The 12,300-nt window shown below is 44.4% G+C and overlaps 1 protein-coding gene across 1 annotated transcript; it reads left to right on the top strand.

Annotated features, from left to right (window-relative positions):
* Positions 1–554: 554 nt before the first annotated feature.
* LOC134989111 (paraneoplastic antigen Ma1 homolog) lies at positions 555–1,622 on the top strand. Its single transcript, XM_063950589.1, has one exon. It carries the CDS (start codon positions 555–557, stop codon positions 1,620–1,622), a length of 1,068 nt encoding a protein of 355 aa, XP_063806659.1.
* The last annotated feature ends 10,678 nt before the right edge of the window (positions 1,623–12,300 follow it).

Genomic DNA, 12,300 nt, shown 5'->3' with positions numbered 1-12,300 from the left:
GTTATCTAAAAAAAAAAAAAACCCCGGGTACACAGGTTTATCTACTGTGGGATATATATATATATAGATATCTATATAAATTTGTTGTTGATACATGCACATATGGTATGACTTATGTTTAAATGGGTGTAATATGGGAAAATATGTGAGTCTATGCGTATATCTCCTATAACCTTGAATGTTTTATCAATTTAGTACCAATAAAATTACTTACCTGTTTAGCAGTTTGAGTGTATCTGGGAAATCTGTAAGAGAAGAGAATAGTACATTAAATTGAGAAAACTGCATGAAGAAACAACAACGAAAGGTGAGGAAAGTTAACGTCCATATATTTTTTCAGCATTTAATAGTGGTTTTTGTTGTGACCCTATTGATTATCACCATCTAACCCATTATCCTAATAAAGGAAGGCTTTCCCAAGCAAGCCAGGGTATATCTGCTTGGGTGGAGGCACGCCATTAGTGAATTAGGGTTACATTTTTGGAGGCACTGCTGAGATCCCGTTATACCAGCTTCTTCTGTGGACTAACTACCAGTAAGAAGACAGTGTCGAGATGGAGAAGGTTACTGGTGCAGATATCACCCGTTGGTGCCAAGAGAAAGGAGTGAATGTTAACTATAGTCTAAGTTTGGTTGGGAATCTTTCCACCATAAAGGAAGAAGATGTATTGACAGTCATGGGACAAGTATATGGGATAAGTTATCTATGTATTGTGGATAAATGGAGGGAGCAGAATGAAGAAGTGTCAGCTATGCTCCTCAGTGGGAAGGAAGTATTGGACAGAACGTTATTTCCCGGTATGATCATATTGGAACGTGGATCCGGGAGGAAAATCCAGATACTGTGGCCGGAAGAACAAAGGTCCGAAGAGGAAGAGGCCACCCAAGGAGAAGATCAAGGGGCTGGGGAACCTCTCAATGGTGTTAATTCCACCGGTTCCTATATGATTCGTGATGAACCAGATGCTGCATCTAGACAGCCTTCCAGCTCAGAACCCAAGGTAGAAGCTGTAGTGGACAAAGTGGTTAGCCATCTGGAGAGATGGCACTTTGAAGGAGGTTATCGTAGATTGAGGATATTCTCTGGAATTACTCCTATACCTGCAGGGGAAGAAACATATGATATGTGGAGGGAAGCTGCCATCCAACATTCTGAGGAATGGCAATGCCCGGAGCATATAAGAAAGCAGAGAGTGGTGGAGAGTCTGCGTGGGCCTGCTATGAGGGTGGTACAAGCGACTCGGAGAAGCAATCCCAATGCCACTTTACGGGAATATATTGAGGCTTTGGATTTCTCCTTTGGAACTTTGGAAGATGTAGGAGATTTGTTGGCCAGACTGAACAGCACTTATCAAAATTATGGAGAGACCTTAACCCAATTCATCTATAGAGTGGATCGGTTAATATATACCATAGTGGACAAAGGAGGACTTACAGCAGACTTAGTGGATGAAAGGAGATTAAGACAAATCCTGAAAGGGGCTCTTACCAACAGTCCGATAGCTCAAAAACTTCGTTGTACTATGACTCCAACTCGACCCCCCACCTTGAACGAATTAGTCAGAGAGGTCAAATTAGAAGAAGTTCAAATGGAAAACCGGGAAAAGTCCATAAAAAAGTGAAAGTTGTAGTACCTATTGCTGATCCTCTTCCTGTGGATGACAGATTATTAAGGATGATAGAAGAACAAAACAAAAAAATCGACCAGCTTATAGAGATGCAAAATAGTCAACAACGATCCTCCAATAGGCTGTTGGGTTTAGGAAGAGGAGATAGAAGAAATGACTTTAGAAATGCCTATGAGTGCTATAGTTGTGGGCAGTTTGGACATCGATCATTCGAATGCTCTCTAAGAGGATCTGAGAGGAGGGGAAGTAACAGTAATGAGAGAAGAAGGGCATCTGATGGGGGAAACTCCAACGGGAGTTCTGTGAACCCCGCACAGACTCCCCAATAATACAAGTTAGAGCTATGGGGAGTGCCCAATGGTCCAACACTGTTCCCGATAGTTTAATGGGAAATGCACCTATAACTAAGGCTATGATCAACGGGCACGATTGTACTATCTTGATGGATAGCGGATCCCAAGTGTCCATAATATTCGAAACTTGGTATAACCAACATCTGTCTGAAGTTCCTATTCAACCCCTTAGTGGTTTGACTATATGGGGTTTGAGTGAACAGCGTTATCCATATCTGGGATATGTAGTTACCCAGATCACCTTTGACCCTGGATTGAGTTCCCCCAATAAAACTGTTCCTTTAGTAGCCTTAGTATGTCCTGATTCCCCTGGGGACAATGGTAAATTGCCCGTTATCGTGGGCACCAATACAAATATGTATCAGAACCTTATACAATGGTGTGAGAAGCAAGAGCAGGAGACTAGTGAAGGTGAGCCGCAAGAGTCTGTAAGTTCCCACCGTCAATGCAGGAGTCAACGGGTTGAAGGAAAAGCGGTGGCAGGAGAAAATGATGTAATCTTACTCAATGAGAGAGTAAGGCCCTTTTCCAAGTCGGAGTTAGAATATTGTTTTACTGGAAGTGATATTGACCAGGATAATAAACAAATTCTCATGGAACAGTTACTACAGCGAGAGTCTGCATTCTCCAAGAATGAATGGGATTTAGGTACGGCTATTGGGGTTGAACATCACATCAGATTAAACAATGACACACCTTTCAGAGAAAGATCTAGACGTCTGGCACCAGCTGATTTTGAGGACGTGAGGAAGCATCTCCGGGGACTGCTTGAAAATAATGTGATCGCAGACTCTGAGAGCCAATATGCGTCTCCCATCGTGGTAGCTCGAAAAAAAAACGGTGAAATCAGATTATGCATCGACTATCGCACCCTTAACAACCGCACTGTGCCAGACCAATATACTGTCCCAAAAGTTGATGAAGCCCTTGATTGTCTGCAGGGTAGTCGGTGGTTCTCTGTATTAGATCTAAGGAGTGGTTAATATCAAATACCGATGAGCGCTAATGATAGATCTAAAACGGCATTCATTTGCCCCATTGGGTTCTTTGAGTTTCTCAAGATGCCTCAGGGGATAACTGGTGCTCCTGCTACATTTCAGAGGACCATGGAAAAAACGATAGGGGATATGTGTTACCGGGAAGTGCTAGTATACCTGGATGACATCATAGTGTTTGGAAGAACCCTTGATGAACACAACCAACGCCTACTCAAAGTATTGGATCGATTAATTGACAGAGGATTAAAGCTCTCTATTGAAAAATGCCAACTCTGTCGGTCATCAGTAAAGTATCTTGGTCACATCGTCAGTAGGCAAGGAGTGGCTACTGATCCTGATAAGGTGGATACTGTAAAGAACTGGCCCCGACCTGATAACCTCCGAGAACTGAGATCCTTTCTGGGATTTTGCGGCTATTATAGAAAATTTGTGCCGCAATATTCTAAGATTGCACGTCCCTTAACTGATCTGACCCGAGGCTATTCCCCCACGAGGAAGATGAAACGTTCTTCTATTAAACCGGAGACAAAGTATTTGAATCCCAAAGAGCCCTTTGGAGTAAGATGGGATGAACACTGTGAAAATGCTTTTCATCAACTAAAAGAAAGTTTAACCAACTCTCCGGTGCTGGCATATGCAAATCCAGAACTCCCTTATGAAGTACACATTGATGCCTCCTTTGAGGGACTTGGGGGAGTATTATATCAACTCCATGATCATCAACTAAGACCTATTGCCTATGTAAGTCGTGGATTATCTAATAGTGAAAGAAATTATCCTGTACATAAATTAGAGTTTCTAGCTCTCAAATGGGCAGTCACGGAGAAGTTTCACGACTATTTATATGGAGTGGAATTTTTAGTACAGACTGACAATAATCCCTTGACCTATATTCAGTCTACAGCAAAACTAGATGCAACGGGTCATAGGTGGCTGGCCGCTCTAAATAACTACAAATTTACCATCAAATATCGACCAGGACTCACCAACCAGGATGCCGATGCGTTGTCCAGAATGCCCCATCCAACCGAAAAAACGGACAGCAATGAGTGGATCGAAGTTCCAGCTGCAGGCATCCAAGGACTATGCCATCAGGTCAGTAGTACTGAATATATACATGTGGCAGCTATCAGGATGATTGGGGCCTCAGATAAAGCCATACCCCCCCAGTACCAGAGGGTAACAAGGTCCCACATGGATGGATTGGAAACTATTACGACCCAACAATTGGCGCAGGATCAGAGGGCCGACCCTGATATACTACCTATCCTTCAATGTTTGAAAAACCCTCAAATTTCTATAAATTATAGGACCCTGTCCCCAAAATCTCGAGTACTTCTTCAACAATCAAAAAGATTATGCATCAGGGAAGATATAATCTACCGACACAGCCGAAGGAAAGATGGTCGGGATAAGTGGCAGATAGTACTACCCTATAAATATCAGTCATTGGTGATGATGGAGCTGCATGACCGGCATGGTCATCTCGGATATGAGAAGACTCTAGGTTTGATATCGGAAAGATTCTTTTGGCCTTTTATGAGTAGGGATATCGACCAGTACTGTAGAACATGTGGGAAGTGTATTCTTCGAAAGACTTTACCCCTGAAAGTTGCCCCTCTAGTAAATATTCATAGCTCCGGGCCCATGGATTTAATTTGTATTGACTTTCTTTCATTGGAAGGGCCAGGAGGACAGGAAGGGAACATACTGGTAATCACCGATCATTTCACGCGCTATGCACAAGCCTATGTGACTCCGAATCAGAAAGCAGTTACTGTCGCCAAAACCCTTTGGGAGAGATTTTTCCAACATTATGGGTTGCCTGCTCGGATACACTCTGATCAAGGTCGATGTTTCGAAAGTGATCTCATTCATGAATTATGTAGATGTTGTGGGATAAAGAAATCGAGAACAACTCCATATCATCCTCAAGGCGACCCCCAACCTGAACGGTTTAATCGGACACTATTAAATATGTTGGGAACATTAAATGATAAGATGTGTCTCTTCATTGGTACATGCTTACAATTGTACTCAGAATGATTCTACAGGGTATACTCCCTATTTCCTTATGTTCGGCAGAGAGGCAATACTACCCATCGATGTATGTTTGGGGACAAAAGTAAATTCGCCTAAGGTATCATCACATCATCAATATGTAAATCGATTACAACAGCAGTTAAGAGAGGCTTATCATATGGCTCAATCCTCAGCTGAACATAGTGGGGAAAGGAATAAAAATAGGTATGATAGTCATGTAAAAGAAAATAGACTGTTCCCAGGAGATAAAGTATTGATCCGAATGTTAGGGGCTCCACGAAGACAGAAAATGGCAAATCGATGGAGATCACAACCCTATATTATTGTAAACCAACTTGCCGATCTGCCCGTGTACCAACTGGCCCCTGAAAATGGACAGGGGCCCCATGTAACATATCATCGGCAGCATTTGCTCCCTATTGGCCAAGACATACGGTGGGGGGAGGATATTGAACTTGACATTACTATGAATGAGAGTGGTGGTTCCTCAGGGATGAACATCAGTAAGGGTAATGGGAATATAACACATTTTGAGAATAGTGACACTACTGATGAATATGCTTCAGGATGTTTTTATCAAGACCCAGAATGTTTACCTGAAGAGAGTGCTCCCGAGCTGAACTTATCTATTGATAAAAATCCTACTGGGGAAGTTACCGAGGAAAGTTGGGAAGTAAGAGAAGACTCTGAATTGTTACCCGACACCACAGGTGTAAGAGAGGTCGTGTCGGAGGGACTACATAGGTCACCTAGACCCCAAAGAGTTCGGAAACCACCTAGAATTTTAACTTATGAACAGTTAGGCACTCCGACGGAAGTTCCTTTGATAATACATCCTAGTTTGATAATGTCATGGCCATATTTTGGTTATAGTGTGTGTAAATAAGAGATGCATCAACATGGTTATTAATTATATGGTGATTTTCCCTCCTTTCATAAGTGCCAATCACCAGGGGGAGAATGTAACACTGTATAGTAATGTATAAAAGGTATTAGAGTACATTATAGAAATCTATGTATTAATGTGAATTGGGTGGCGCAAGGATGCTGGGGAGACTGTTCTGGAAGCCCTCGCTCCGCTAAGAAAAAAATAACTGAAGGGGAACTGACACCTGGCTAGCGCTGCTGCACGAGCCGCTCTGAGGAGGGATGCACGAGCCGCTCTGAGGAGGGATGCACGAGCCGCTCTGAGGAGGGTGAGACGAGCCGCTGGCGGGAGAGGCTGAGGAGATTGTTGGTGAGAGAAGACCTACATCTGAAGGGTCCCGCCATCTGAAACTAATGATTGCCTGAAGCCGTGATTGACTGCCACCGAGCGACCGACATTTGCCTGGAGGAGCTGCAGGGAAGAGTCCACCGCTGACGGAATGAGGCGCTGATAAGAGCCGGTTGCCACCGCTGAGCTGCTGCCCACTGCAGTGACAGGATAATGGAGCCATGCTGAGGGGACAGCTGCCGGGAGCCCGAGCGCATCAGTGAAGAGCTGCACGGCGGAATAGAGCTGTCAACTACTGCAGGGACTTCAGTCTGGCCACATCTGAGGGAAGTCGCCGCAAGAAGATACATTCAGCGTCCAGCCCCGAGGATCCACAGCAGCTGGGTAAGCGATGCACACTCTCCATCGCCAACTAAGAGACATAGTTAGCACATCAGCAAATAAGTAACTGAGAGGCACTCACCAGGGGTAGATTGCGCTCAGTGTCCATAGCTACCCACAGAGGTACGGCCTGAGTAATACTACACAGTACATTGGGGATGTGGAGGGAAGCTCAATATATTAAACATCAGTGAGTGAAGGAGTGGTTTCCCGAAGTACAGGATCTGCTCAGAAAAGTATAGGGATAAAGAAGTTTACTTTATTCAAGGGACCAGCCTTACTCCTCATGGACTGATACTATGCTAACAGTCAGCTATGCTGTGAGAAAATCCGGTGCTTGATTCCGTCATTATTGCCGAACTTCTAATATATCCCCTTCAGTACCTAAGTGCTTGTATGTCACTCTCTGCAGCTATAGCTGATCTGCATTACTAATACGGGACTTCTGCTTGCTTGCTCTATAACTGAACTGTGCTCACTACATGTTTCTGACTTGTTGCTGAACTTACCTACATATGCATACCCCTTGAAAATTGTATTATATTAAGAGTTTGCCTGCGGCTTTTCATCTACCTCTGAACTGAGGGATTAAATCTGTCTAAACAGCCGGTTATTCAGAGTTCCGTGAACTGTGAAACATGCAGATATTTAACATCAAGGAACTGTGAGATTTAATATCCTGCTGTATACAGTGAGCTATTCCCTTACCTCCTCTTTTAAGATTGTGGAATATACAGGGATCATTTACATTGACCTCTTCTTTGAATATTCTTATGGCTCACAACTGAGTTACTTGAATACAATTAATACCATTGGCTGATAGCCTGCCCCTCAGTATAAACTTTTATGAAGAATAGAGGAGGAGTCGGGGAAGTGCCATAAGAATATTAATAAATAAAATAAACTGTGAGGAAAGGCATACTTCGGGAGCATATGTGCATAGATTACACTAAGGTGAAGCCCTCGACCAGGGATTAAATTAACTATCTCAATGAGGAACTCCCCCTGGGTGGATTTATAATGGTAGTGGGACTCTATTGACTAATTTACCATCAATTCTAAACAGAGAGGGAAGAAGATTGCACATCGTAAGTCCCCTCTGCAACTGGATTAAATATACATTACTGGAGAGTAGTTGCTCATATGGAACCCCCTCATCTCCTCTGGTGGCCATCCAGATAAAGACACATTATAGAGGGTATATTATATAGGTAAATCTGCGCAGAAGGTAATAAGGAAAGTTATCTAAAAAAAAAACCCCGGGTACACAGGTTTATCTGTGGGATATATATATATATAGATATCTATATAAATTTGTTGTTGATACATGCACATATGGTATGACTTATGTTTAAATGGGTGTAATATGGGAAAATATGTGAGTCTATGCGTATATCTCCTATAACCTTGAATGTTTTATCAATTTAGTACCAATAAAATTACTTACCTGTTTAGCAGTTTGAGTGTATCTGGGAAATCTGTAAGAGAAGAGAATAGTACATTAAATTGAGAAAACTGCATGAAGAAACAACAACGAAAGGTGAGGAAAGTTAACGTCCATATATTTTTTCAGCATTTAATAGTGGTTTTTGTTGTGACCCTATTGATTATCACCATCTAACCCATTATCCTAATAAAGGAAGGCTTTCCCAAGCAAGCCAGGGTATATCTGCTTGGGTGGAGGCACGCCATTAGTGAATTAGGGTTACACATACATACTACATCTCTTTATCAACCAGTCTATATTAGCAGCAGACACAGTACAGTACGGTAGTCCACGGCTGTAGCTACCTCTGTGTCGGCACTCGGCAGTCCGTCCATAATTGTATACCACCTACCCGTGGGTTTTTTTTCTTTCTTCTTTATACATACATACTACATCTCTTTATCAACCAGTCTATATTAGCAGCAGACACAGTACAGTAGTCCACGGCTGTAGCTACCTCTGTGTCGGCACTCGGCAGTCCATCCATAATTGTATACCACCTACCCGTGGTTTTTTTTTCTTTCTTCTTTATACATACATACTACATCTCTTTATCAACCAGTCTATATTAGCAGCAGACACAGTACAGTACGGTAGTCCACGGCTGTAGCTACCTCTTTGTCGGCACTCGGCAGTCCGTCCATAATTGTATACCACCTACCCGTGGTTTTTTTTTCTTTCTTCTTTATACATACTACATCTCATTATCATCCAGTCTATATTAGCAGCAGACACAGTACAGTACGGTAGTCCACGGCTGTAGCTACCTCTGTGTCGGCACTCGGCAGTCCGTCCATAATTGTATACCACCTACCCGTGGTTTTTTTTTCTTTCTTCTTTATACATACTACATCTCATTATCAACCAGTCTATATTAGCAGCAGACACAGTACGGTAGTCCACGGCTGTAGCTACCTCTGTGTCGGCACTCGGCAGTCCGTCCATAATTGTATACCACCTACCCGTGGTTTTTTTTTTCTTTCTTCTTTATACATACTACATCTCATTATCAATCAGTCTATATTAGCAGCAGACACAGTACGGTAGTCCACGGCTGTAGCTACCTCTGTGTCGGCACTCGGCAGTCCATCCATAATTGTATACCACCTACCCGTGGTTTTTTTTTCTTTCTTCTTTATACATACATACTACATCTCATTATCATCCAGTCTATATTAGCAGCAGACACAGTACAGTACAATAGTCCACGGCTGTAGCTACCTCTGTGTCGGCACTCGGCAGTCCATCCATAATTGTATACTAATATCCATCCATCTCCATTGTTTACCTGAGGTGCCTTTTAGTTGTGCCTATTAAAATATGGAGAACAAAAATGTTGAGGTTCCAAAATTAGGGAAAGATCAAGATCCACTTCCACCTCGTGCTGAAGCTGCTGCCACTAGTCATGGCCGAGACGATGAAATGCCAGCAACGTCGTCTGCCAAGGCCGATGCCCAATGTCATAGTACAGAGCATGTCAAATCCAAAACACCAAATATCAGTAAAAAAAGCACTCCAAAACCTAAAATAAAATTGTCGGAGGAGAAGCGTAAACTTGCCAATATGCCATTTACCACACGGAGTGGCAAGGAACGGCTGAGGCCCTGGCCTATGTTCATGGCTAGTGGTTCAGCTTCACATGAGGATGGAAGCACTCAGCCTCTCGCTAGAAAACTGAAAAGACTCAAGCTGGCAAAAGCACCGCAAAGAACTGTGCGTTCTTCGAAATCCCAAATCCACAAGGAGAGTCCAATTGTGTCGGTTGCGATGCCTGACCTTCCCAACACTGGACGTGAAGAGCATGCGCCTTCCACCATTTGCACGCCCCCTGCAAGTGCTGGAAGGAGCACCCGCAGTCCAGTTCCTGATAGTCAGATTGAAGATGTCAGTGTTGAAGTACACCAGGATGAGGAGGATATGGGTGTTGCTGGCGCTGGGGAGGAAATTGACCAGGAGGATTCTGATGGTGAGGTGGTTTGTTTAAGTCAGGCACCCGGGGAGACACCTGTTGTCCGTGGGAGGAATATGGCCGTTGACATGCCTGGTGAAAATACCAAAAAAATCAGCTCTTCGGTGTGGAAGTATTTCACCAGAAATGCGGACAACATTTGTCAAGCCGTGTGTTCCCTTTGTCAAGCTGTAATAAGTAGGGGTAAGGACGTTAACCACCTCGGAACATCCTCCCTTATACGTCTCCTGCAGCGCATTCATAATAAGTCAGTGACAAGTTCAAAAACTTTGGGCGACAGCGGAAGCAGTCCACTGACCAGTAAATCCCTTCCTCTTGTAACCAAGCTCGCGCAAACCACCACCCCAACTCCCTCAGTGTCAATTTCCTCCTTCCCCAGGAATGCCAATAGTCCTGCAGGCCATGTCACTGGCAATTCTGACGAGTCCTCTCCTGCCTGGGATTCCTCCGATGCATCCTTGCGTGTAACGCCTACTGCTGCTGGCGCTGCTGTTGTTGCTGCTGGGAGTCGATGGTCATCCCAGAGGGGAAGTCGTAAGCCCACTTGTACTACTTCCAGTAAGCAATTGACTGTCCAACAGTCCTTTGCGAGGAAGATGAAATATCACAGCAGTCATCCTGCTGCAAAGCGGATAACTGAGGCCTTGACAACTATGTTGGTGTTAGACGTGCGTCCGGTATCCGCCGTTAGTTCACAGGGAACTAGACAATTTATTGAGGCAGTGTGCCCCCGTTACCAAATACCATCTAGGTTCCACTTCTGTAGGCAGGCGATACCGAGAATGTACACGGACGTCAGAAAAAGACTCACCAGTGTCCTAAAAAATGCAGTTGTACCCAATGTCCACTTAACCACGGACATGTGGACAAGTGGAGCATGGCAGGGTCAGGACTATATGACTGTGACAGCCCACTGGGTAGATGTATGGACTCCCGCCGCAAGAACAGCAGCGGCGGCACCAGTAGCAGCATCTCGCAAACGCCAACTCTTTCCTAGGCAGGCTACGCTTTGTATCACCGCTTTCCAGAATACGCACACAGCTAAAAACCTCTTACGGCAACTGAGGAAGATCATCGCAGAATGGCTAACCCCAATTGGACTCTCCTGTGGATTAGTGGCATCGGACAACGCCAGCAATATTGTGTGTGCATTAAATATGGGCAAATTCCAGCACGTCCCATGTTTTGCACATACCTTGAATTTGGTGGTGCAGAATTTTTTAAAAAACGACAGGGGCGTGCAAGAGATGCTGTCGGTGGCCAGAAGAATTGCGGGACACTTTCGGCGTACAGGCACCACGTACAGAAGACTGGAGCACCACCAAAAACTACTGAACCTGCCCTGCCATCATCTGAAGCAAGAAGTGGTAACGAGGTGGAATTCAACCCTCTATATGCTTCAGAGGTTGGAGGAGCAGCAAAAGGCCATTCAAGCCTATACAATTGAGCACGATATAGGAGGTGGAATGCACCTGTCTCAAGTGCAGTGGAGAATGATTTCAACGTTGTGCAAGGTTCTGATGCCCTTTGAACTTGCCACACGTGAAGTCAGTTCAGACACTGCCAGCCTGAGTCAGGTCATTCCCCTCATCAGGCTTTTGCAGAAGAAGCTGGAGACATTGAAGGAGGAGCTAACACGGAGCGATTCCGCTAGGCATGTGGGACTTGTGGATGGAGCCCTTAATTCGCTTAACAAGGATTCACGGGTGGTCAATCTGTTGAAATCAGAGCACTACATTTTGGCCACCGTGCTCGATCCTAGATTTAAAACCTACCTTGGATCTCTCTTTCCAGCAGACACAAGTCTGCTGGGGTTGAAAGACCTGCTGGTGAGAAAATTGTCAAGTCAAGCGGAACGCGACCTGTCAACATCTCCTCCTTCACATTCTCCCGCAACTGGGGGTGCGAGGAAAAGGCTCAGAATTCCGAGCCCACCCGCTGGCGGTGATGCAGGGCAGTCTGGAGCGACTGCTGATGCTGACATCTGGTCCGGACTGAAGGACCTGACAACGATTACGGACATGTCGTCTACTGTCACTGCATATGATTCTCTCAACATTGAAAGAATGGTGGAGGATTATATGAGTGACCGCATCCAAGTAGGCACGTCACACAGTCCGTACTTATACTGGCAGGAAAAAGAGGCAATTTGGAGGCCCTTGCACAAACTGGCTTTATTCTACCTAAGTTGCCCTCCCACAAGTGTGTACTCCGAAAGAGTGTTTA

This window comes from Pseudophryne corroboree, chromosome 2 (assembly GCF_028390025.1).
Source record: "Pseudophryne corroboree isolate aPseCor3 chromosome 2, aPseCor3.hap2, whole genome shotgun sequence".
Classification (NCBI taxonomy): Eukaryota; Metazoa; Chordata; class Amphibia; order Anura; family Myobatrachidae; genus Pseudophryne; species Pseudophryne corroboree.
The sequence above is the reverse complement of the archived record's forward strand: the minus strand, read 5'-3'. Positions and strand labels throughout refer to the sequence as shown.